This window comes from Emydura macquarii, unplaced genomic scaffold (genome assembly GCF_026122565.2).
Source record: "Emydura macquarii macquarii isolate MOO-44397 ecotype Brisbane River unplaced genomic scaffold, CSIRO-AGI_Emac_v2 contig_2768, whole genome shotgun sequence".
NCBI classification, from domain to species: Eukaryota; Metazoa; Chordata; order Testudines; family Chelidae; genus Emydura; species Emydura macquarii.
Window position 1 is genome coordinate 45,223,461 of NW_027132905.1, and position 26,799 is coordinate 45,250,259.

Sequence of the window (26,799 nt, forward strand, 5' to 3'; positions counted from 1 at the left end):
CTGGTGCTGGGGTCTGGAGAGCTGCAAGCATTAATTTTCCCAAGCAGCAGTTTCCAAACAAGTTTGATCTGACAGCCACTCACCAAAGGTTAGTCAGCAATACTATTGTAACAAATGTTTGACATAATCATCCCTTTCCTTGCAGATGTAGACTAGGGAGGATTTCTGCCAGGGAAATGCATTAAAATAAAGAGGCACAAATAAATTCCACTCATTGAGGTTTACCCCTTACTTATGGCTGTCCTCTTTTGGTTTTAGCACCTGTTTCTCTCCTTCTCTGTCTGGTCCATTCTATCTAACCACATAATAGGGTCTTCATTTGTCATTTTTTCTTCCTCTGAAAAGTGGCCTATTCCCTCCAACTTTGAAGTTTTATTTTTTACTCAATTTTCTATTCCCCTTTTATCCCTGTTCTGCCCCCTCCCCCACTGTCTTCCATTGTCTCTGTGGTCCTGCTTCATTTGTAGTTAAGTACTTGTATGGAAGCAACCTTAATTCATAATTATAAAGCAGCTATGTATCTATTGCACAAGTGGAGGAAAAGGAGGCAGAAATTACAAGCGACTTGACCAATGCCAGTAGAGAGCGTCTGTCAGAACCGGGATTAGAATACAGGTGTGTCAGACAAATTTTCTGAGTATCCATTGGTTTTGGGGTGCCCAGTTTTTAAACAACTTGGTCTTGGTTTTCAAAATTGCTTACACTGGGAATTTCATCTGATGTCAGTGGGAGCTGTGGGTACTTACTCAGCACCTCCAAAAAATTAGGCCGAATACGGGTATCCAGAAGTTGATGTACACAAACCTAATGTTGGTTTCTTAAAAGCACCCCTTCTTGTCTGTCCCAGGCTGCACCTCTCTCTTGAACTAACCCTCTTTATAGTCAAAGACGCAGTGTTTGTTTAGCCAAAGAGTTGCCTCACATGCAGCCAGCCAGAAGCAGCAGCCTACGTGCCACTTCCCTTTTACAGCTGTAAAGTGGGCTTAGGTACTGTGACATGTGCTGGGCAACAGCACCTCTTGAATCCCAGGGGTGCATGGGTGGGCTTGAAAGCCCTCCTCCAGCCTAAGGTGAGGAGCTACCAGACCCAGAGTTCAGATGAAAGCAGGAGATAACAAATGATAAAATGGAAATGGGTCCAAGGGTCGGGTTCAAAATCAGGGATCCAGAGGGGACACCAAGCAGAGAACCCTAGACAACGCCTGCTGCTCCTCAAAGGTGTGTAGGGAGCCAATGGATACAGCCCAGAGGAATGCTGCCTGGATGCATGATAGAAGGGAGGAACAGAAATAGTTCCCCAAGTCACAGAGCACCTCCCCGTCCAGCATCCACCTCCTGATATTCTAGATGGCAACCATGGCCAGCGCCAGCAGGAGGTTGAGGAGGAGGCCTTGCAGACAGGGTGTGCGTATATCAGGAGGTGTGCAGCCAGAATCTAAGAAAGTGGTTCTGGAGCAACTGGAAAAGAAGCTGCAACCTGGTGCACTCAAGGTAGAAGTGTGCCAGGTCTCTGCCACAATGAGTAGGTGTCAGAGGGGTAAACCATGCCAGGTACACACCTGTGCTCATGGCTCTGTGGAGAAGCCACCATCTGATCTCCCTGGCAGGCCGTGGGACCAAGATGGAATACAGGCTGCCCCACTGGGGCTCCTCCCCCTCAACAGGAGGAAGGAGGTCCTGCCACTTAGTGTCAGGGCAGGACACGAGGTTGGGGAAATGGAATGTGTGGAGTACGAGTGTGTACAGCTGATGTCTAGGCACGGTTCTGACATGAACTGGCTGCAAGTCACACAGCCAGCTTGGGGTGTGCAGCAGCAGCTCCTACAGAAAGTGGTGAGTCACGTGATGGGGAATGGCAACCAGAAACAGGCCCTATGTCTATGCAAGATGGGCCCTGCTGATGACTGATGCAGTCCAGGGCACTTCTGAGAGGGTAACTGGGTGCAGGTTGTGATAGGGAGCCAGCCTCAGGGCCCAGGTTACCCTATCTGGCTCTCAGTGAGGAGCAGGCCATGATTTACAAGGCAGCGAGGGTAGCCATCCTGCAGCAGGTGGGTCTGTCCACTGAGTCATCCTGCAGCAGGTAGGTCTGTCCACGAGTTCTGCTCCGCCAGGTGGGCTGGGGTTTATGGCTCCAGGCATTCACCCAAAAGTCAATGGACCACCCACTGCCTGAGACCAGATACCCAAATGGTGGGGGAAATAATGGATGTTGTGGTGGTAGAACGGTTTCTTCAGGGCCTCCCCGAGAACCTCAGTATATGTGTCAGGCAGCATCTACCAGATACAGTGGCTGCCACCGTGAAACTGACTGAGGAATACACAGAGGCAGACTTTCCCGGGAGAGAGAGACAAGCATAGAGGGGTCTGGAGTTTCAGAGGAAGACCAGAGAACCTACAGCAGGAAGGGGAATAGAGAGGAAGAACCTGAGGAGTTCCAGCATGTTAGCAGTGCAGGTGACAGGGACACACAGGCAGTGCCTGTACGTGGAATGTGGTTTTTGGGGAGTTTTGTGGCCAGGCCAGCACTAGAGAGAAGAAATGATCAGAAACCATCCATCATTTCAGTCATGGTGGATGAGGAAACTCGGGAGGGGCCTTCTGGGTACGGACTCAGCTTGCTCTCTGGTCTGGAAGGAGCTGGTGAAGCTTCACTAAATAATTCTAGGAACAAAACTCTGAACACAGGGTGATCAGGGGGACAAGAGATGCTGCCCTATGGCCCAGGTGCCCCTGGAAGTTGGGGGGAGGTTTTGTTGGAAACAGGTCAGGATAATGGAGGGCCTACTCCATCCAGTTGGGTGGGGCACTGACTGGAGCCTGTTCCCAATAAGGAAACCAGGTGGTATAATGAATCCCCAGTGGGGGAAAAGGAACCCAGCAGGGAAAGAAGAAAATGAGCTGGAAAGAGAAGCAGTAGAAGCTTCTAGAGGACAAAGCTGAAGTTGGAAGGAAAGGAGATGGCCCCAGGAAATCAAAGGTATGGGGATAGGAATTCAGAAAGGCCGTATGGGGGTACAGAAAGCCCAAACTTCTTAGTAGACCTCAAGAGACCACGGAGTCCCCTACCACACAACCCCCAGGAGAAGCAACCCAGGTATGGCTGGGAAAACCCGAGGCTCGGAGTGATCAGGGAGATAAAGGGAGTAACCTGGGTCCACCGCCAGATGCAAATGGGGAGAATCAGGGAAGCAATTCCCCAGGGTGCCCAGGGCCTGAAGACTCGTGGGCTGAGACTGAGCTGTATCTCCCCCCACCCCCTGTGATGTCGGTGGGGGGAGAATGAGCAGACCCACAAGGGGGGGTGACACAGATCCGCACTGGCGGGATAGACACAGGCTCCCCCAGGGTGGCACCTCCACGAAGGGCGGGCGGGAAAGGAGACTCGTCTGTCAGGTGCGGGGGGAGGGGCGTGAACGAGGGCTGGGCACAGCGTGGTGCTCGGCGCAGCGCTCATCCAGTCCGGCAGAGCAGACTCGGTCACTGAGCGCTGGGCCGAGGGGAACTGAGCGGCTCCCGGGACAAAAGGCCCAGGCAGGCAGCGGAAGGTATAAAGAGAGGCCGCTCTGCTCGGCTTGTCTGGGGACTGGCGCTGCGGGCTCTCCAGGACAGGGGGCGCGGCGCTGTACGGGGGGGGTGGAAGGAATATTTTAAATCAGCTGCACCAGGCGTTTTACCTGAAAAGCGCCGAAAGCGGCTCCGCGCTGCCGGCGGCCTTGAGCAGAGGCGGGAGAGGGCCCGGCCCAGCCCCCCCCGTTCCCTCCTCCCGACAAACAAGCGACGCTCCACACGCGGCCTGGCGGCGGCAGGGGAGGCCGAGAACTCCCCGGCCTTTGTCAAGCGACGCTCCCGCCGGTTCGCGCCCCTTTTCCTCCCCGAGGCTAGGAAGGTGCCGGAAAAGCGAGTTGACCTGCCCCTCCCCCCACGGCCACACGCTCCAGGCTGGCCGCCGAGCGGCCCCATTTCTCGGAGCGAGGGAGCAGCCAGGGCTCGCGCGGCTCCAAGCCTTAGCCGGGGCGAGCCGCACACACGGGCTGGCGTTGACTCGCCTAGAATTTGCAATGGGGCGGGGGGGAGGGGACTGGTGCGTGTGTCCCCCCCGCCCCCCCACGAACAGTCAGCGACGTTCTCCGCCCCCTCCCTTGCTCGCAGCCGCACGATCTTCACATTTCACAACCAGCCTCTTTCAATTTACCCAGCCCCCCCCGCGCGGAATGACCAATCCGTGCCGCTCCGTGACCGCGGGCAGCCTCTTCCCCCTGCCCCGCCAGCCGCTCCGCGCTTGAATCACACACGCCCGCTCCCCCCCCTTCCCAGCACGATATTGGCCTTTCACGCTCCACTCCTACGCCCACCACCTCCGCGCTTCGCCAGCCCGGCCAGCCGCTGCTGCTGCAGACGCAGAAGCCGGGGGCCTCCTCCCCCGAAGCACGAGTCACTTACACGCCTCCCCCCTCCGCCAAGCCTCCGAGATCCCCACCCGCCCCCTCGGCCCGCTGCTGATTGGCGGAACGGCGAGTGAGCGGCGGTGTCTAGGGGCGGCCCGGCGGCGCTTACAAAGCGCGCGGCTAAGGTCACAGGCGGGGTGGGGGGAGAGGCTGGGCTGCTAAGAAGCGCGTGCTGTGGGCCCGGGGCCGGCCGAGCCGAGCCGGACGTTCTACGCGCGGCTACTCCGCGTTCGGCGCGGACGGACCAGCGTTCCACGGGCGGCTACTGAGCGTTCCACGGGCAGCCGCCGAGCCCCGCTCCGGCATGGAGGCGGTCAACGCGCTGCTCGCCGGCTGCCCGGCCGCCGGCCTGGCTGGGGGACTGGGGGTGACCGTCTGCGCCGCCGCCGGGCTGCTCCTCTACAAGATCGCGCGGAGGTAAGGAGCGGCCTCAGTTCCTCTCTGCCGCATGCGCTCGGGGAGCGGGAACCGGAACCGCGCCGGCCAGCTGCCGCCGGGCTCCTCCACCAGGCGCGCTCAGCCTGGGAGCGGGACTTTCTCTGCTTCCTCGCCTCCCCGCGTGGGGCTCCCGTCCCTTTGTACGGAAGACGGCGATGGGTGCCTGGGTCCGACTCGCTTCGGGGACGCACGCTGGTGTAGAAGGGCGGCTGCGGTCGAAGGGGAATCCCTTGGCGAGGGAAACGGGGGGGGGGGACTTGGGTCGGATCGGATCCCAGCTGCTGCCGCTCGCGGTGCTCTCTGGGGCGCTGGCCTGGGAAGGGCGTTTTGCTGTGGCCATTGACGCTGCCAGGAGGGGGACACGGGGAGGCCGGGCGGCCCGGGGAGTGTGCTTGCCGCGTGCTGACTCCATAGTGGGGTGGAGCTCGGGTACCTGCAGGAGAACGAGAGAATAAAAGGATAGGAAGCCCAGGGCGCCCTCTGCGAAACAAGAGGTGGCTTGTCACGGGCGTCCAAAAAGCACAAGCAGCCGAGGGGAGTAAAGCACCATTCAGAAAAGATCGCGTCCCTTTGGGACAGACACGGGTGGAAGTAGGAAGGGCAGAGAGGGCTGGCCAAGCTGAAGACAGGGCGCCGGCTGTGGACCATCCAGAGCAGGAAGTCCATCAACCTATGTTGGGTGCCCTGGCCCGGCGTGATCCCGTGGGTTTTTTTAGGTTCTAGGTGGGCTTGGAAATCCGATTTTTATCAGCAAATGTCTGTAAAGTCAGTTTCACCGTCCACGGCTAGACGTTGAGAGAGATTTCCCTTGATTATCAACATTTACAGCTAAGAAAAGTGCTGTTTCTGCACTTCTTAGTCTGATTTAAGGCAACTTGCTTTGTATGTGTTGGACAGGTGATGCTGATGATCTGGGTTTTAAATTATAAAGCTTTATAACTCTTTGAAATGGAGTAAATTTATTGTCTGACCATCCCCTTCCCCCCCCCCCATTACTTTCCCACAACTGTGAACATTTAAATTGATAAAAAGAAATTTAAAAAAATACTTAAATGGGTGTCTGTCAAAATTCTACTATAAATAAATCAAATTCTTTCAAGCCTAGTTACAAGCTCTTTGTGGCAAACACTGTGTCTTTATACAATTGGTCAGCGCCAAGCACCATGGTGCGTCCGTCGCTATCCGGACTTTCGGTGTTACGGTAAAATTGCATATGATAAAATAGGTAGAACTGTCATAAGAGTGCAGCTGACAATGGCATTTCTGTCTCTGTTGATTTTCTCTGTAACTGTAGTGTCTAGGAAACAAAAGTCAAAAATGGGCCAAAATTTGAGCCGTGTGGGAGCAGTTATTTGTAGGGGGATAGCCAGATAAATTTTTCTCCATCCTCAAAACTATTTTCTTTATGTTCCATCACTGAACACCAGGCACTTGGCTATTGTCAAGTGTCTTCCCTTCCTTCAGGAGATATTTTAGTAGCTGGCCTTTTTTGTTAACTCTATTGCAATAAGTTATTTACCCAAGTCTCAGGGCAGGGCTACACTTAAAGCTGCAGCAGCGCACCTGCATAGTGCTTTGGGCTAGTCTACACTAGGAGCGCTACATCTGCACTGTGGCAGCTGCGCCGCTGTATCGTGTCTGGTGAAGACCCCATACAGGGCAGAGAGGATGCGCCACCCAGTCCTGCTCTGCCCAGAGCTCTGCTCCGGTCCTATACCCCTGGCCGTGGCGCCAGCCTCAGCACCTGCCGCCGCCGCCGGCCCCCCGTTCCGGCCATCGTGGCACCGGGTCTCCCGGCTCAGCTCCTGATCTGGCCCCTAGCTGCAGCACGCCTTGGCCCTCACTGTCAGCCTCAGCTCCCTAACTGCTCCCAGCCCCAGCTGGGGGCGGGGCCCAGACAGGAGTACGGGAGGGCACGATGTAAAAAGTTTGGGGACCACTGCTCTGTCGACAGAAGAGAGCTCTCCCGTAGGCATAATAAATCGACCTCCATGAGAGGTGGTAGCTATGTGCAAGAGAAGCTCTCCCACCAGCATTGCACTGTCCACATGGCACTTAGGTCGGTGTAACTTGCGTTGCTCATGGGGTATGGCTTATTCACACTCCTGAGCAACGTAACATCTTCTGAATTAAGTGGTAGTGGAGACCTGGCCATAGCGAAGAGGCTACTATGCATGGGAGAGCTCCCGGCGTAGTTAATCCACCTCTGGGAGAGGTGGTAGCTATATCAATGGGAGATGTTCTCCCATCGTGATAGTGCTGTCTGCACTGGGGGTGAGGTCAGTGTAACTACATTGCTCAGGGGTGTGGGGTTTTCACATCCCCATAGCAATGTAATTATACCAAAGTCTGTTTGTAGTGTAGACTTGGCCTCAGGCTCTGAGATTTTCTTTCCTGCTCCAACATTAATTTTGCTTTTTAAAAAACAAACAAACACAAAAAGGGAAATGAAGAACCATACATTATGATGGGGAAGGAGAGATGTTTGCTTGATTTGCAAACTTTTATTTGGTTGACTTTGGGGGGGGGAGAGTTGCGCAAGTGCAATGAAAGAGGATTCCAATAGGGAAAGCAATACGCTGGTTACACACTGATGCAGTGGTGCAATATAAAAAGATAAATAGGGGTTAATGTTATTTAGGCTTTAGTTATTTTTGGTGATTTCTAGTGAATTGAATGGAGTTGTACTGGCTTAAAGAAACTTTAAAAGCTTATACAAGCTTCTATTTATTATCTTTTCCCCTTTTTAAAGGCTCATTCCTTGCAAACGTTTTTTATTACCTTGTGTATCTGGGAGGAGTCAGGATTTGTATTGCACAGAGGGACCTGAGTTGAATTTGAGAAGCTTAGAACTAGCATCACTTGAAACCAATGTTTTGATATATGCATTTTGACAAGACACACTCTGTGTAACAGAACACGCTTTGGCAGTCCTATCATTCCATAGAGACATTCACTGGAGTAGGAGGCAGTCCCTAGGACCAGTGTAAGGTTCATTTAAAGTTTGCAGTTTCAAACAGAAATAAATCATCTACAGCAGAATAGTTCAGGTTTATTCTAAAACACTTAGACTTTATATAGATGAGCAAGTAGGACAACAATGAATGTTATTCCAGGTGTACAGGATCTGACATTTCCATTTTATATTCAGGGTAGCTAAGAAACTGATGGCCTCTTGCTAGCTTCCATGAAGCAGGCGGTACTTCCATGACCATTCTTGGTGCTGATTGAGCCAAAGTGCCCTTTGAGGCCCTGGATTGAATTTGCTTTGCCAAGTGCCTCAGGTGGAATGTGTCTGGAATCCAGAAAATCTTAGATTTTTTTTTTAGTGTCTTCTGTACTGGGAAATTACCCATGTTTTGAAAAGGTTTTCGGGAACTGGTCTTGATAACTGTTTGGGGTTAACATAGCTGTGCTGAGCACTGTCAGGGCAAAGTACTGTTAAAAACTGCTCCCAGTCTCATATACTTTGCTTTTATTTATTAATTTTTGTAAAAAGTACCAGTGAGGACAACTGTGTTCGGGCTTGTCTAAACACAAACATACTTCTTTAACTATACCGCTGTAGTTAAAATGGTACATCCCACCCCCACCACCAGTACGGACACAGTTTTGTTGGTATACAGCTGCCTTACACTGATTCCCATATAGGAAGGAGAATAAAATATACCAGAATAAGAGTTTGTCTACACTTGACAATTAATTCAGATTAAGGCAGAGTATGAATTTAAAGTGCAATTCAGGAGTAGCTCCATATGTGGGCAAGACGGAAGGCACCTTTACTCTAGTATAATTGCAACCACACTGTGGCCTGGTCTATATACCCTGTGTGATGTTATTAATCCAACCTAAGCCCTGGTGTAGACAGGAGAGATCTCTGTAGTATCTACCACTTCCGTTACTGCAGTGTAAGTGTCTGTGCTACAGCATGGTCTTTCTAATGTAGGCATATTCCCGCTGTTGTAGTGGTATAACTACTTCAGTTTAAAAAAAAAACCTGATCAGACAGCTATATCAGTACAAAAATCTGTGTCTAAATCAGGCCTTATATAAGGGAATTCTCAAGATGATTTCTTAGACACTTTTGTGATACTTGGGTTTGGGATCAGAATGGGAACCCCCAATATGTTGAGGATATGTCTTTAAGGTCACATCGCTGCCACAGAAGTTGCTGTACTTGGTTGGCTCTAATTGGAAGTCTGTGAGTCACTGAGCTTGGCTTGACTCCTAAATCTATTATGTTTTTGGCACATTCCCTTATTGTACCTACACTGTAGCCACTGTCTCCAGTTCCTGGGGATTCTCTACATCCCTATTGATGTTACAAGGATCCCTTCTGACTTTGAGATACTGGCTTAGATACTGGGGCTTAGACATGCCCCCACCCCCATGTTGGTGGTCTCCCCAACTGTGCCTCTGCTTGGGACAGAAGTAGCTGTGGAAGAAGGTCTGCTGGGCTTCATGTTTTCCCCCCTTTCCTCTCTGATCCCCACTTCTGGGAGTTGAGCTGAGATCTGTCTTGGAGATGGAATAAGCTGACACCCACCCAAGCAGAGGAATCCTAGGAATTGTTAGATTGGATCAACTCCTTGGTCCATCTAGGCCAGTCGCCAAAGGTGAATTATCTGCTGCTGGCCAGACAGAGGTGCAAGAAGTAGGCAGATGTGAAATAATCTGCTTTGGCAGAGGTTGGATGGGTGGCTTTGCTAACAGGCTCAGCACGATGAGGTGGCAGCAGTGCCTCCCTGAAGAATTCTCTACTGTTGCAGGGACCTGGAGCAGTATCTGGGAAAAAGTGTGAATTGTCCCATACAGATTAATGGGTTGTTAACTCTGAAACCCCTGCTGCTAATGGGGCCACCCCATAGCATCCTGGGTTTGAGTGACCCCCACCCCACTGAGATGAATGGGGTAGTTAGCACCTATTACATAATGTCTGCAGACCTGTGTTATTGCATAGGTTACACTCGGGTCGCTAGGCGATGTCCACACTTGCAATGTTAATTTTTCAGGCAATTTCAATCCTCACCTCACTTGGGAGAGGCACTCAGAGAGGCTCTACTGGGGGGTGGGAAACACTGATTTAAGATGTAGCATTGACCCTCTGATTACAGGGGTGTGGCTGCCTCTAGGGAAGATTTAACCAAAAAAAGGGTAAATTTGTTCAATGATGCATTTTAAAATTTGATCCAACTTTGTGCGTGTCATTCTAGAACAGTTCCTTTGGAGTCCAGCATAGGGAGATCTCTCTCTGCTCCCATGCTTTCCTCCCTCACTCCTGCTCTGCAGTGAGGTGGGTAATAGCCCACCCACATGCTCTTGTCACAAACCATCTTCCCCTCTTCCAAACAGGAGGTTGGGATCTTCTGATTTTTTTAAATTCATTTCCATGGCAACAGATTACAGGATCAGGCAAGGGGGATTATTGCTTCTTTTCCTGAATAAGCAGGAGGAGCTGGAGAAATCCTGCCTCTTTGTGTGAAGGAAGGGTTGATATTTTAATCTTTGTTGCTGTTCCTCCACCTTGATAAAGATGCAGAATCTGGAGGTCAGAAACACAAGCATGTTTGTGGGAATGGGAACTTCCAGACTCTTCCCACAGTAGGAAGTGTTCATGTACGTGTCAGTACAGTTCTCCTGTGTAGACTCTGATACCCGCAAGCCTCTGGATGAAAAACTAGATGAGAAGTGCTGTCATCACAAGCTCCCTGTCCCATCCAAAGGCAAGCCCACTAGACCCCACCCCTCTCCTGTGCTTGTGGCATCCTCCCCCTTAAAAGGCTGAGGTGTAGCTCCAATGCCATAGGTCCATTTATGGCATACTTCAGTCTCCTGTGTGGTGGTCGGCTTGGCTGCTGAAAGGTGAATTGACAGTAGCCTGTGACTGACTTGAATTGGCCACCTAATCTAAATGAAGGGTGTCCTTCCCCTCCCCCATTTTAATAGTGTTCTTTAAATGTCATTCTTTATTGAGCATGTTGGGCATTTAATTTTTGTTGTAAATATTTATCTCATTGCCTTAGGACTCTCTCAAGGGGGATGGAGGGAGGGGCCTCTCTTTCCTATGGGTCTCCTAACCTCTGAAGATTTTCTCTGTGTGGTTTTGTCTTCACAGGGGGGTGGGGGAAGGTGCATTCTTAACTAGCGTTAACCAACATGAGCTAAAATCCTAAGGAAGACAAGACCGTGCATAATTTTCACACAAGTTAGCAGGTCCGTGTAAACCTGAGGCTCCCTCGTAGTCTTTAACTGGACCTGCTAATTGGTAAGGAGAGTACAAACTGCCTCTTCTTCACTAGGATTGCCGCTGGATTTAGGAACACACCTTTTTTTCGTAGTGAAGAATCCCCCGAGTGTGAGTGATATTCGTGCTCCGTTCTCAGCCCTGGGGACCAGTGACCACATCTTGACCACATTTTAACCACAAAACAGCTAAAGCGCAACAGCAGCTGGGCAAGCTTCCTCACGAAGGTTTTAATGTTGTGGTAAAGAGGCCACCTGTTAGGGATCGAAGTCTCATGCCCACTTACTCCTTGTGTGCTTTGTTGAGGTTGTTGTGCTGGTGGTTTTGAGATGTGTGCACCTGGGAGCTGGGCTGAGACAACTTAGTTATAACTTTTGCAGCAAATATTGGTCTGTTTACGGTCTCCCAGGTTGCCAGCTCTTCCAATTTTAGTACGCATTTCATGAGATTTGGTGCATTTCTTAATGTTGCAGTCCCTGGAAGTTTGTGATTACATGAAAATCTGTTTTCATCTTAAACATTCTAGCCCTCGTGATGGCAAAGAAAAGCTTGAAAATATGACCTGAGTGTACAGCCTAAAGGCTCAGAAACGAGAAGACACACAGAGTACCCCTGGTTTCTGTAACACTTGGGGTTAACAGTCTGAGCCAGAATGCTGGGCTACTCGCTGATGAAGATGACAATCTTTTTCTGGCCCCAAATCTCTAGGGCTCCCTCATCCACACTTGTTAACCAATAGCCTGTTGATTTCAATATCCCTTTCTGTTTTTCTCCTCGCTTTCTTCTCCTCCCCCACCCACTCTGTTGCCTGCCATACACCCCACTATGGGGATGGGTATTCTGGTGTCGGGCAGCATTTCTACCACAGCAGCAGGACTTTCCAAACCATCCTCAACTTCAGTGGTAGAGAGAAGTTGGGGATGGGAGAATAAAACTCAAGTAAAAGCTGAAGCTGAGCCTTTTATACATGGTCCTGCCAACCTCAAATAATGTCTTGCATTAGTGGATGTATCCATGTCCCTACCAAGCTCCCTGTATCGCCTGCCTTCTAGCTAGAATCCTGTATCCTGACATTTTGAATCTCATCACTGGTGGTAGTGGTAACTGCTTCCTCCTCACTGATTTGCTGAGATTTGCACAAGTCCCTCAGTCAGTAGCTTCCCCTGCAGCAGAGTCCTTTGTGAATTTTGGAGGGAACAGTTCCCTGTCAACAGAAAATGTACAGAAGATCTTCAATGGAACGAGGTCTGTAGCCAGCAACTCTTCCTCTGACACAAGGCCAGGGTGGGCAGCAGAGAGTTCTTTGCTGTGAATGATCCCTGGCCATGAAGTGTCTTAGGCAGAGTAGGGAAAGCACTCTTGGAGGCAGTGAGCGAGAAGTGGGGGGAGAAGCTGGACAGGAGTCCCAGGACTGGGGGCCGAAGGAGGTTGGAAAAGGGACACGAGAGAGGAAAGCCCCCTGCCTTGCCAGCTGGACCTACTTGGTATCCGCAGAGAACCTTTCTCAGCTCTGATCTCCTGGCACAGACCCCACACTGGGGCACTGGGAGGGTTTATAAGCATGCTATGTGCTGGTTCTCTGCGTTGCAGCTGTTGGCATGATCCCTCGTCAGGGGCTGCTGGATAATTCAGGACTCAAAGGCAGCAGCCGCATGGGTCCCAGCAGAGCTGGCCACGATCCACTGATCAACGGGAGCCATTGCTCTGGGTGGGCTGGCTTCTGCCTCCGTCCCCAGGGTTTGTGTGAATGAGATACCAGCAGCTGTGCTCTGCAGCTGGGCATTTTTGCTCATGTGCTAACAACAGCTGTAGTTCAAAGGGGCCTTTGTGGTCAGTTGACAGACTGTGGAAGGTGGCTGTGCGGGGAACCGGGACAGATTTTTCAGCTTCATCTTTAAAGCGTCTTTTCCTGGGGGGCCCTAAGGCAGCTGTATCTCTTGCAATGAGGTTGTGATGCAGAGAGTGGCGCTGGGTACGCACAGAGCGGCGAGAAGCCTTTCCCCTCTACTTACTTCCAGTAGCATTTCCACTGAAGGGCAGGACCAGGTAGGTACTTCACATTGCTTTATGGTCCCAATGGCCAGTGAACGTTTCTTGAGTTTAATAATTCAAGCTCCTGTCCTGCAGGCTTTGTCTAGCTGTAGCTGCACAGATACTGTGATGCTGAGTGAGATATAAGCACCCGGATAATATTTCTAGGCAGGGCCAGGCGTCTGTGTAACTCAGGAAGCAGATTTGAGTACCCACTGGACACCAGGACTCTTACGTAGGCTTGGGAAGCACTGCAATCCTACTGATAAAATACCGAAAAGGACAGAGACTGGAGGCAGAGAGCAGACTCTACGCAGCAGGGGGGTGGGAAGTTTCCTGTAGCAGCGGGAGCTTCTGGGTTTTTTCTGAGTTCCAAATGCGTGATGTGCTTACATGCCCCACTGCTGCGGACATGTTGGACAAACGTCAGAGGAGAGCTCCACCCCTCCGCATCCCTGGATACAGATCGCCTGTGCTTGGAGTCTTAATTTGTCCCGCAGGGTCAACTCGTGGCAACCTCTCACCTGTCAACAAGTGTTGATTGCAGCACGGAATGGGGAGCTTTTGCCAAGGCACTGTCCATTGGCAACACAGTACATTGCCTGGCATAACTCGAGACTGATATTCTTGATTGGGTAGCAGCTGGCCCTGTCGCTCTAGACTGCTGCTGCACAGAGTCATTGATTGGCTGTTGGCTTGAACAGCTGGCTCTCCTCTCCCAGATGGGGTTGGCTGGTTTTAATAAACCCCAATAGATTAACTCTGTGCTTTGAACTACAGTGTAACTTCCTTCTTGGCTCCGTTCCTGGTCGAAGACCAGATCAGCAGATATTGCCAGAGAACTCCAAATGCTGAGTCTTTAAGCAAAACTTTTGTTATGGTCTCCTCCAATCGGGCTGTATCATGAAGGAGGCTGATGGTGTTGAGGTTCCTGTTTTATCAGGATTGTTTTAAAATAGGGAGACTGGAAGGCTCAAGGGATTGGTGATGGGGATGCAGAACCTGCCATCTCTAGGCTGATGGTTCAAACCCAGGCACAGAAAGATGGGGATTGGAAGCTGTTTCCTTCTGACGCTAAGTGGCTTATGTGACATGAATCTCAGTCTTGTTCCCAGTGAGCAGGGATCCGTGTCTCAAAAAATCTCTACTGCAGCTTTATTGGCAGAAGACCCTCGCCCAGTGCTTTGTATCTGTCTTGTGGGTGGATGATTTTAGTCTCCGGGGCTGTTCGTCCAGCGCTTTGCCTGACAGTCTGCTTAGCTGTTTGTTGTTTATGATGATGAATTCCTTGCTGCAGCTCTGGGCTTCCACAGTGACAGGAGACTGGTCAGTTTCATTCTGTTTGGTCTCTCGGATTCTCCTGCACTGGCCCAGTGCGGTGGGTTTGGATTGCAAATACAGAGATCTGAAAAATATTTGTGTTTGAGCAAAAATTGCCTTCTCTGGCTTTTGTTTTAAGTTCATGGAAACATTGCGTGGGAGTTAGAAGAGACCCATTAATGCTTCAGTCCTTCTCCTTGACGATCCATTTGCCAGTGCTGTGTGTAAAAAGCTTCCGTTTACAATGGCTGACCTTGGGACTAAATCTGACCTACCTGTGTCCTTTTAATGTGAGGTGCACTGAACAGTTTGGGCATACAGCGATTATTAGCCAGTCATATTTCCGCTGTTTTCACACATGGCCCGATGGAATGGAATGATCACCACAGCTTCCAATCCCACTCAGGCTTCCCTTTTCCCATGGAAGCTGTAGCACAAACTCAAACACTCTAGCCCAAAGCAAGTACTGCCATCCACCCTCCAACTGCATTGATGCTAGCCGCACTGGGGATGGAGCCGGAGAGGCAGTTCTGGTGGTGCAGAAAGAGCAGAGCGAGATTCCAGGCAAAGCCATTGTTGTTGGCACTTTCCTTGTGCAAGCACCCGTAATGATAGCCAGGCCGGTGCAGGAACTGGCTTTACTCATTTATCAAGTCTTCTGCCCCCTCCTAAGAAGGATCATTCAAATGCTAGTGTTACTTTGAGGCTCCATGGGATGGGAAATCTTGGTTACTATTCTCACTTGTACATAAAACACACGCATGCTTTTCCATTTGAGCGAATAGGCTGCTGTTTCCTTCTAGCTTGTTGGCTCAGCTCAGTTTGATGCCCTTCTGTTTCTATTTCTAACAGGAAGAAGCCCACACATATGACTGTGAATTGTTGGTTCTGTAACCAGGACACGGTAGTGCCGTATGGGAATCGCAACTGCTGGGACTGCCCCAACTGTGAACAGTACAATGGCTTCCAAGAGGTACCGTGGGGACTGCCTGAACAGAAGACTTCTGGGGGAAATGGGGGTGCTCTGTGGGAGCAGCAATTACAGGGAAATTCCTGCTTAGGACTTGACACAGCATGCTCAGTGCAGACGAAATCTTGAGAGAATTTAGCTGCCAAATACTAACAAGTGTTAGTTAGCACACACACACTGAGATTCGTCAACAATTTATGATTTGGTCAAGTTTGAGTGAATTTTGTGGGCCCAGCAAAATGGAGACCCCATCAAATTCCAAGTCCTTGATCCAAAGCACAGAGGCACTAGATTTTTCTCAACAAAACGGCTGTAAGAATATTTTTAACATGAACCATTCCAGCTGAAACATGATAAATAAGTAAATTCAGCCTGGGGCCAGGCACCCAGTGTGGGAAACCTCAGCCCGAACAGTTAATTTGCCAGAGGGTGCGTCTGCCCAGGAGCTGGGAGGTGTAAGTCCCAGTTCTGGTAAACACACACGTGCTAGCTCCGCTCTAGCATGCTAAAAATGGCAGTGTGGCTGCCGCGGCTGGAGCTGTTGCTCAAGTATGTACCCCCGGGGTTGGGCAGGATTGAATGTGGGCGGCTGCCCAAGCCACTGCCTGTGCTGCTATGGCCATGCTGCAGTTTTTAGGCGCTAACTCAACCTGCACTGGGAATTGCACCTCCCCGCGGCTGTGTAGTCATACCTGGAGTTATAAGCAGCAGAAAATGGCCTTATCATGGCCTTAACGGTAGGCGGTGCTGCTTGCTCCCCCTGTAACATAGGGCCTTCTAGCCAAGACTCTTAAAGTGCTTTACTGAGAGAGAGGAAACCTCACTGCAACCCTGTCGATAGTGTTATGCCCAGTTTGCAGGTGGGGAAACTGAGGTCCAGCAGGTTTGCTCAAGGTCATGTGGTGTGTCTTTGACAAAGCCACAAATAGAACCCCAGGTGCCTGGTTTCCAGTCCTTTGCTTCTAATCATGCGACCATGCTGCCCCTCGCTTTGTCCTCAGCAAGGATTTCCTCAAAGTCTGACCTTGATTCAGTTTCACTCCCTTCCTGCCCTTCCATGCGTTCTTTCCCTGACAGCCTTTTCCCCACAATTCGCTCATTCCACTCTAATGGCAATAGAAGCCATTTCTGCTGCATCCTATTCTCCTTCCAAACCTTTCCCACTTTTGGGGTGCACACATGGCTATATGTTGAATGGCCTTAAAATCTTGGTAGAAACCCTGCCCAGATGTTAGTCTGTGGCCTGCACATCTGCCTGCTGGGCTATACCTGACACTGTTCTCTGCTTTGGGAGACTCGTCTTCTGGATTGAACCTTGTTGTTTGCCACTGACGTTTGCAGCTGGGGGTTGGTGGATGATGGGCTGCGATAGACGGGAAGGGAGAGAGGTGCTGGGCTAATCCATTTGTCACAGGATATGTAGTGGCACCTGTAGAGCAATATTTTTGGTGGTTTTGGTGGGGGCTCTGTAACCTTTAGCTGCTTAAGGATATTTTTTAAAGGGCCCTTCTGCCCTCTGCAGCAGCTGCTGGGCAGTTGAGTGAAATGTGGGGTGCGGTGTTGATTTGGAACCCCTTGGTGGTGTGAACGCGAGACAATCCATGGCACAGAGCATGTATGACCAGCTGTGGGGGCGCGTACAGAAGAGGGGGGAGGAGCAATGCATCTTACTCTGCTTTTATTTCTTCTTGGTTGTGTGGGGCAGGGCACTGAAGGTGGAACTCCTGCAGAGGGTGGGCCCTGCAGCTGGACTCGTGAGCTCATGCTTTTCTTTGCTGCTTGGCAGAACGGGGACTACAACAAGCCCATCCCTGCCCAGTACATGGAACACCTAAACCACGTCGTCTCAGGCACCACCACCTTCTGCGACCCCACCAAGCCGCAGCAGTGGGTGAGCAGCCAGATCTTGCTGTGCAAGAAGTGCAACAACCACCAGACCACGAAGATCAAGCAGCTGGCATCCTTCGCGCCCAGGGAGGAGGTAGGTGCCGGCTTGGGCGGACCCTCCCTCCCTTCCCCGTAGGGACGAGATAACATCCGGGTGTCCCCAGGTCTGTCCACGAATGCATCTTATGTCTCCACGCTACTTCAATGGAAGGAGAACAGCCTTTTTAATTCTGACCTACTGTTTTAATGAGCTCTGGGCAGTTTTAAAATGATTGAACTACCCAGACCCTCTCTGTCTGCCCTCCCAGCCCCCTCCTGTGTCTCGAGGGAGTGATGTGTGCCTCATTTCTGGAGGGCTTAGTGTCTGTTGATTTGATCTCTCAGTGGGGCATTCAGCAATTCTACTGGAGCAGCCTCCAAGTCGCCCTCCTGCTGTCCCTGCCTTGGATTCCTCCTCCCTGGATTGCATCCTCCAGGCAGCAGGGCTGTTTCTTGTCCCGTCCATGCCCTGCAAGTTGCTCATCCTCTGCTCATTCTAACCGTGAGCGCAACCCCCAGGGTCTGTGTGTGAAGTGCCTGCTCCACTTATTTGGGATGCCATGGTAACTGTGATGATGCAGACAGGGAATTACACTCTGTCCCACATACACAAAGAGCTTTTTGTCCAGGATCTTGAGAAAACGGAGTTGCTCCTTCTGATGGCTGAATCCTGGATGAACCCTGGGTAATGCAGCCCTCAGGGTGTGTCTTGGGGAGGAGTTTCTCAGAGGTTATAGCTTACAGTTACATTCTGCCCCACTTTATACCTTCGCCTGCCTTGTTACTCAGAGTCCCGAGGTGGAAAAGCCATTAAGTCCCCTCTAGACGCTCGGTGCAAATACAGCGTGGTTCCCTATTGCCCGTTTTGTAGGGTATTGTCCTGTTTTGGTTTGAAAGGAGGCAAGGCATGAAACTTCTATCGCTTCCCTATGGAAAATCTGCTGCTGCTCAGGACAGTGGTTCTAACCCTTTCCAGGACCAGAACCCCACCAACCCAATTAGCCATATGAAGGACAGTTTGTTTGCAACCTGTAGGCCTAATAGATTTCACTATTTACAGATGGGTGGGTGTGGCTTCTTTATTTTCCCCCCAATCTTCAGCCAGATTCTCTGAATTTTAGCCCGTTACCCCCAGTTTATACTCCCTGTTCGTTACTCCCAGTTCCTCTCCCTTCTCAGCACATGTGACTAGGCTGGTTACGTCTCTTCCCGCATCGTAAGCTGCCACTTAGCCAAATGGTGTATTCTAGCCTTGAGTGAATCTCTCCAGCCTCCCAATTATTTCTGCAGCTCTTTGAACTCCCTCCATTTAATCCTTTTGCCCTAGTAGCCTTTCATGTAAGGCTTTACAAATGACACGGTGCCTTGGGAAGTTGGTATGGGGGAGGAGGGGGATTCTTCGCTCAGCTGGAGAGTGGAAAGCTGCATTTGTCCAATGCTGCGCAGTGATGTCGTGCAAGCGGTTTGAGGGGGGAAGGGGGTGAAGAAGAACCTCCATCCTGATTGGAATTGGCGAGGGGGATTGTAGACAGGAAGAATTTAATTAGCAGCGTTAGAATACGGCCAGGAAACTGGAGCCAACTCCCCCTAACCTTGCAAAGATCGCTGTGGGTTTGCGAGCGTAATTAGGAGTTCAGTATTTAGTCCAACCCGCAAAACAGCACGGAGGCAAGAGCGCCACCTACTGAACAGCCAACCTAACTTCTTGCAAATAGATTGGGTTTCTTTGGAGGTTTCCCATCCAGATACTGTCCGGACCTGGCCCTGCTTAGTCGGTGGGATGTGATGGGCAGAACAACACAGTGGTAGTTCTGAAGGCCAGTGTGCTTGTCTAACGTGCCTCAGCTGAGCTGCTCTGATCCTGCTACTGAGGTTATAAAGAACAGTGCAGTCCAGCTGATAGTACTCGGGGGAGAAACAAGTTCATCTTCGTGCCTGCATAGGAAAAGGAGGCTGCAGCCCATGTAGCTCTTGGAAGCTCTGCTGCTGATTGACATCAGCGCTGTCTACTCCAGCGGAGCGCTGTGCATGGGGGGTAGGGTGATGGTCAACATTGCTGTGGGCTTTTCCCTCCCGTAGCTTCTTATTTTAACTCTGTTCCTGCCAAGTATCTAGGGCAGCGGGTCTCATTCTCTTCCACGCTATCAGCCCCTTCTTCTTACAGCACAGAAGTTCTGGGCCCCAGAATCTAGTGGGTTAGTTTTTACTCTGTAGGCTTTTTTTATCTAATCTACTTCATGTAATTGGAACCTGGTTAATCAGGATCTCTCCCGGGGAGCAGATTTAAACCCCTGGCTGGTGATTAATGAGGATGTCTTCTGGCAGTCTCACGGCGTTTGGGTTTCTCTTGTGTCTCTGTCTCACGCTGATTCTGACCACTTGCTCCTGAAACAGCAGTTTTCGCTTCCTCTGTGGTTGATTCACCTCTGCCTGTCAGTTCACTGCTTCCACGCCAGCCAGACATGCGGGCTCGGCATATAAACTGCTGGCTCAATCTTTATTCCGGTGCAGGCCGTGCCTCTTCCCAGCAGAGGGGGGCTGGACAGTAATGCAATGAACCTGCTGCAGCTGGGCAGCTTCTCAGAATGTCTCTTGGTGGGAGCCCCTGGCCTCTCCGGGCAGAAGGTTGTGACCCCTCGTGGTAATGCATGGCAGTTCCCTAGCGTTTTTTCATCCAGCAACTGCAAATGGCTGTACGAAGGCCATGGAGTTATCGTTACCGCCCGTCTTTTAGACAGAGAGGGGAAGTGACTTGTCTGAGGCCAAGTAGCGGGTTAGTGGTAGAGGCAAGGAGAGAACTTGGGTTTCCTGGCTCCCTGTATGAATCTCTGTCCTTTGAGACAGAGCTGTCTTCTGCTTAGAGCGATGCCTGGTGACTTGGGGTCTCCCAAGGGTTCTAACCACGTAGTAACATTGTGAGCTGCAGAGTTTTCTGACGTCCTACAGCCTGACGGCCAAATCCTCAGCACCACCTACAGTTCCTGCACGCTTGTGCTTTGCCTCTCTTCCAAAACACTTTTCCTCTCCAGCCTAGAGAAGAGAGGCAGGGAGGGGTTCAAGGGTGGCTGCCAAATTCCCGGCTTTGTCCCTTGGGTTCCCCTCTGTCCAAGCACACTCATCTCATAGAATTCTAGCTGTGCGCCAGTCAAGGGAGCTCTTGACGCAGCGCTCCATTGAGTGCTGTAGACACCCAGCGAGACAGTGGCGTACCGGGGGTGGGAGGAAGGGGGCCAGGCCCCCGGGCACTGGCTTGTGGGGGGGGATGCCGGGCTGGCCCTTAACAACATGCTGAGGACGGGAGGCGCCAGCCCCTCTAGCACCCCCTATGCGTCTTGAAGGGCACCCCCACCCCTGGCCGGGGTGAGGGTGCCCTGTCCAAGCCACCCGCCGCGCCAGCCCTGCAGCCCGGCGCTAAGTGCAGGGCGCCAGGTTGGCTCTTCAAGATGGGCAGGGGGCGCCACAGGATGCTGAGGGGCGGCTGCTCAGGCCCCCCAGTCCCCTCCCCACTGTGTGTTGTGAAGGGCTGGCCCAGCCACCCCATCTGAGCTGGCGCCTGGCTGCAGGGCTGGACTGGAAGAGGCGGGTGCTGCGCAGCGGGTAAGTGCAGGGGGGTGGGGGGCAGTGGAGCCAAGCCTGCATTTATGCTCGTGCCCCCTTTCCCCCCCGGCGCAGGTACAGACCTGCCCCCTCCCCGGGGCAGCTGGGAGGTGGCGCTGGGACTCCTCCTGCCCTGCATGGGGGGCGGGTGAGGCGCGGGGGACTTGGCCTCCAGGCACCAGAGACCCATGGTACATAACTGCAGGGAGATGCACCTTTACCCCCAAGATAAAGCTGCTTGTGTCCAGTGCAGTAATAAACACCCGGGCTCTGACTTGACTGTGCAGTGAACTGCAGCAGCCGGCAACCTCCCTGCTCTGCGAACAAGGAGCATTAGACACGCCACACTGCCTCATTCTGGCTATAGGCCGCTTCCAGCAAAGTCTGCAGGGCACTTGGTGTGCTTGGGTTTCTAGTGCTAGAGCAGCTGTGCCGTCAGACCGGGGTAGGGAGGCATCGGGAAGGTTTCCTGTCTTTGCTGAAGACATTAGTGAGGCAGAACTTTTTGGGAGCAGCGTTGGAGCTGGGAGCTGCTCTGTGCCTGGACTGTACCTCGCTTGTGAACATGCCCTAGCTAATGCTTGGTCCTGCCAGGACGCCAGGGGACTGCACTAGATGACCTCGCGGGGTCCCTTCCAGTCCTGCCATTCTATGCTTACGTGCTACCCGGTTACAAAGCAATAGTAGCATCGTCCCCTCCAGTTCTGCCCTTCACGTCCCTCCCCGCCCCCGTTGCCATGGGCCACTGTCAGGAGTAGCCAGCCCCAAAACTGACTTTCCTAGACAGCCTGCGGCTGCCTTCCCAGTGTCTGGCGACCATTTGGACGAAAGGTCCCCATCTCCCCCGGACAAATCCAGGGGCACTCTAGAAGCTGGGTCTGCCGTGCTGTTTGACATGAGCAAGTCACTTTGCCTTTGACCCTGTTCCTGCCTCCTCCTCTCCTCCTCCACCCCTTCCAAAATAAGACCTGCACGCAGAGGTGACCCTTGTGCCTGGATTGCCCTCCCCCCACAGTAGATGAAGAGCTCAGCTGCCTCCATGCAAAGTCGCGCACACACACACCCATCCTTGAGACCTCTCTGCAGATCCATGCTGGGAGTGGGGACAGATCGGGGGCTGAGGGGAGAAAGGGACAGGCTGGGGTGGGCACGTTGCCCTGGGCCGTATTGTTTTCCAAAGAGCTGTTGCCCCAGGGGTCCAGTGGGCGATGGTGCCTAGGCTGGGTGCTGTCAAAAGCTCAGGTTCTGTCCCTTTGGCTGCCGAGACCAAAATCAGCAGGACGTCCATGTGCTGCTCCCCACGTGCACTGGAGCTGCAGTTGTGAGGCTCTTGGGCTGTGGCGTCGGGGGGCTCTGATCGTGCGGTGTTCAGGGCCACCCCCATTTCATCAGAAGTGAAGCAGGAGTTCTGAGCCACCTGGGGCAAAGGGAAGAGGACTGGCAGCCAGCCCTGGGGAATGGATGCTCCTGTTTGTTCTTAGAGCAGGGTCAGGGTACGACTTCCCCTGCGCTGCCCCGCCAGCTGAGCTGCTTCTGAGCTGTCGGGTTGAGATAGGAGCCCTGCCTGCAAGACCCATTATGGCGTGTGTGCAGGGGAGGGGCTGGCCCATCCTGCCTCCCCTCTGGTGAAACAGGAGCCAAGCTTGGGAGAAGAATGACCTTCCGTTCCAATGCTGCGGTCGGGGCAAGGAGACCAGAGCAGCCTGGGAGCGGAGATGGTGTTGAAAGAGCCCCTGGGACCTGCCATGATGAGCGACATCTCCGCTCCCGTGACAGTGATAAATGCGCCCTTCACGCAGGCCGTTTTGACAACCGTTGATGATGATTTATTGAGCAGATCTAAGCTGGGTGTTTGCACCAGCCGGGATGGAGGGGGAAAGCAGCTTGTCTGGCCAGCTTTCCTGGGCTGGGTGGAAATCTCTGCAGGTAGATACGGGACATCTCTCCCCCAAGGTGTCAGAGCGATGTTGTGTGGCCCTCAGCTGATAAAATCGGCTAGGTCGTGGCTGATGGTGTTCCATCCCATCAACCACCAAAGGCTGCTGTGGCTTGGTCCTCCACGACCTGCAGCATCTGTCGCTCCCAGGCTGCGTGGGGCTGAAAGGCATTGCCCATGTGCTACCTGCATTGTGTGGGGCTTGGGTCTCAGCTGACCTAGAACTCAGGCCTGGCACCAGGGTGCTCAAGAGCATGGAGACTGGGATCTGTGCATGGATAGAAGAGCGAAGGTGCCTTCTCTTGACGGCTGGGTTCTGATCTACTTCCCTGTTCTCTCTCAAGGGTAAATACAACGAGGAGATCGAGGTGTATAAGCACCACTTGGAGCAGACCTACAAGCTGTGCCGCCCGTGCCAGGCTGCCGTGGAATACTACATCAAGCACCAGAACCGACAGCTCCGGGCGCTGCTGCTCACCCACCACTTCAAACGCCGGGAGACTGACAAGACCTATATGCAGGTACGTGGCAGTGGGGGGGCAGGGTGAGTGGCGATGAGGTGCGGGGTGGGGGGGAAGTGCAGTGAACCAGGTACGTTGGCGGTAGCCCCAGGAGTGGGGCTGGAAATAATTGTGTCTGCCTGGATGTCTGTGATGGGGACCAGCTTTCGTGCCTTTAACTGAGTGGGGTGACGGGCCTGGAGCTGAAATATCCCATCTGGTTTAAGTTGGGCAGGGGTCTAACATCTGATCTTGGGTGAGATTTGATGTTGCAGACGTAAATAAAGCAAGAGGGGTGAATAACTGAGAGTCAGCTTTGTCTTCCGTGATGAGACTCCTCTGCCAGCTTATCTGTCCAACCCATGATGCCCTAGATGTCTGCCCAGATCTGTCTCAGTATAATTCTCCCTCTTGGGCCCTGATGAGCTGGTCTCTAATTTTTGGCATTGGGTGCTTGTGAAAGGCTGGGGGAAGCATAACCCCATTTGTGCCAGGCTGGGGGATTGGAATACCCCTCACTGTGTGAGGCTTGCATCTTACTGGACTCGTTTGGCACCCCGTCTGAAGGGCGTCCTCTAACTGGAAGGAGAGGGGAAGCAGTGGTGGCACAAGAGGGGTAGGAAAATAGCAAGAGGGATACAGATGAGGAAGTCTGAAGACCTGAGGGAGGAAAGAGAAGAGGAAAGTGGAGGAGAGGTAGGAAGAACAAATGCGCCCTGCCACATGGAACTGTGAAGTATAGGGAAGCAAGTGTGGGATTGAGGCAGTTATGCCAAGTTGTCCAGTAGGTCAATACAGTGTAGAAATGTTTGGTTAGCACCCGTCTGACATTTCCCCCAGTGCCTCAGCTCATTTTGCTTGTGACCAGAGATATTTCTCCTTCCTCTGTGCAGAGCTTTTGCTGCTCCTCTTCCTCCATGACCACCCCGACTCAGGTGATAATTCTGCGGTTCCTGACCTTCCTCAGCTGTGCGTTCCTTGTCCTGATGGGCTCATATGGGTCAGGTGACCCCTTCTCCCTCAAAGCCACGGCCCCTGCTCCTCTCACATCCAGCCCGATGGCCATCGGGAATGGGACTGGGGGGCGCCCAGCTGCGGCTGCGGAGAACCGCACGATAGTGGGAGTTACCAGCTGGTGGGAGCTTCTCCACCTGCTGCCGGAGCAAATGGTGAAGAATTTGAGCGTCGCTTGGACCTACGGGAGGAACCACCAGCTTGCGGTCGTCGTCCTCGGCCTGCTCACATGTCTGTTAGCCATGCTCCTGGCCGGACGGATCAGGTGAGTCTCCCATCTGCTTTCTGTGTCCATCTGGGGGGCTTCTGGAGATCCAAACTGGGGCTGATTCTCTGTACTCTCCAGGCCGGGGGCCCTGGTTTTGTTCTGCCATCTTGATCCTTGGCTCAGCATAGGGCTGGGAATGTGGCAGTTGACAGCACTATCCCCTTGCAGTGCTCGCGAGCCATCCCCCAAGCCAGCTGAATCGGGAGACCTGGCTATTCCTGCCTCTGTCTAGGGCACCAAGTGAGCCTCTCTGTGCCTACAGCGATACCTGCCTGATTAAAAGCCCTATGTGTGTTGCTGTTTGAGTGGTGGCGGTCTCCCATTCAGTGCTCGGCTTGTGGGAGAGGTTTCTAGGGGGTGTTATCGAGGTCGCAAAGGACCCTCTGGAAGATGGAGGTTGTGGGCAAGAGGGGAAGTTGTGAGGTAATCCCATTGTAACTGTGGCCTGAATGACCAAGGGTGCGCAAATCTCTTGGTTGCCCTGTAGTCTAATCAATGGAGCAGTGATTTATCAGGGCAGGTGGGGAGGCCCTGCAGACGACAGACCTTACTGGGAGGTGGCCTATAGCCTGCTTCAGTCTCTTCATCCCTACTCAGCACCTCCCTCCGAGACCACGCGTGGCTTGCCTTTTGGTGGCTGTTTTGCAGGCGTGTTGGCTCTGACGCGCTGCCTCGTTTTTTGGCATTCCAGGCTGCGGCGAATCGATGCCTTCGCCTCGGTCCTGTGGCTCCTGGTGATGGGCCTCCACTTGGCTGAGAAGTACCTGAAGGTGGACACGCCCAGCTGGCTGGACATGGCCAAATTTGGCATCACGTCCCTGTGCTGCCTGGTGGGCTTCACTGCGGCTGTGGCCACGCGGAAATCAACGGGCCAACGGAGATACCGGCCCCGAAGGTCAGAGCCAGAGCAGTGACACTGGGGGAAGGAGGAAAAAAGCTGTGCGAACTCTGTGCGACTGGTGCTTCTCTCTCCTCTTTATTTTTCCCCCCTCTTTTTCTTTCTTTTTTTCCCCCTAGAAACACAGTGAAGACTTTTCCTCCTTTTTCCACTCTCGCTTCCCACCAAGCCAGCCGCTCATAGCGTTTCTGCCGCCCGCCTCTGTTAGCCAAGGAAGCCGCTTCTGCCGCCTCCATTCTCCCTCTTCCTGAAACCTCCGCCAGTGGTGCAAACACCAACCCCTGCACAACCCCAGAGCCAAATCTTCCACCAGCTGCTTCACAGACTGCTCCATAAATGCAGCCTCATCCCCATTCTACTCCTCCAGCCAAAGAGATTCTGGCTGCTTCTCTCCTTCCGGCTCCGCTCACTGCGTGTCCCTCCCTAGTTAGTCACGGAGGGATACTCTGCCCTGAGCCTCCTGTCTCCTAATGGTGCTGATCATTTTTTAGTTTACACTGACAGGAATGCACTCCTGGATTCATTTTAACCTCTCTGTAGTAACGCTGCATGGCTGATCCTTAATGGGGAAGGGGGATGAGACACGCTTGTTAAATAACCTGCTTCCACTCACCCTCCATTGTGTAGCCTCACTTAACCGCATGTCCTTTTGCCGTGCTGTGGCTTCTACTCTGAATAGGAAGAACTCCTCCTTGGGTGCTTTTACTGCAACTATTAATAACTTGAAAAACAGAGGTGCTTTTAAAGGAGGTTTTTTTGTTTGTTTTTTGTTTTTAAAGCTCAGGGTATCTTGACTGGTGCAAAATCTTCAGCTGTTTTTAAAATTTATCTTCAAATTCCTGTGGTTCTTTTTTTCAAGGAAAATCTAAATGGAAGCACAATTTTTAAAAAAAATTTTTAAAAACAATTCTTCTGTGCTCCTGGAGCCTTAGCAGTGGCAGAGGACATGCTAGGCCACAGATCACAGCTAGGCGGTGCTGTGCTGAACAGTCAGTCTTCCAGCATGCATAACCATAAGCCTTACCCCATTCAGTGTCTTTTTTTGTATACAGGACATCCTAATTCAGAAAGTCAGGCGGGAGGAAGTAGGGCAGGTGGAATCCGGGTGGGTGGTTGCTAATTGGAAGGAACTTCATGAACAGAATTGGATTAGATGGCCTTACCTAGAAGAAAGGGCTTAAGTTTCTTGGAGTTGTGACAGCTGGGGGG

At 52.2% G+C, this 26,799-nt stretch overlaps 1 protein-coding gene across 3 annotated transcripts in view; it reads left to right on the top strand.

Moving 5' to 3' along the window:
- The first annotated feature begins 2,867 nt into the window (after window positions 1-2,867).
- Window positions 2,868-26,799, top strand: part of TMEM201 (transmembrane protein 201) — a 51,801-nt gene continuing 27,869 nt past the window's right edge. Inside the window, exons 1-6 of one of the 3 annotated variants that reach the window (XM_067567342.1) lie at window positions 2,868-2,980; window positions 15,334-15,454; window positions 17,157-17,432; window positions 23,255-23,431; window positions 24,304-24,689; window positions 25,384-25,587. In XM_067567342.1, coding sequence (XP_067423443.1) covers window positions 2,961-2,980; window positions 15,334-15,454; window positions 17,157-17,432; window positions 23,255-23,431; window positions 24,304-24,689; window positions 25,384-25,587 — 1,184 coding nt within the window. In that variant the 5' untranslated portion in view covers window positions 2,868-2,960. Of the gene's footprint in view, window positions 2,981-4,296; window positions 4,866-15,333; window positions 15,455-17,156; window positions 17,433-23,254; window positions 23,432-24,303; window positions 24,690-25,383; window positions 25,588-26,799 lie in introns of those variants that run through there. The other 2 variants (XM_067567340.1, XM_067567341.1) reach the window with 2 other exon arrangements.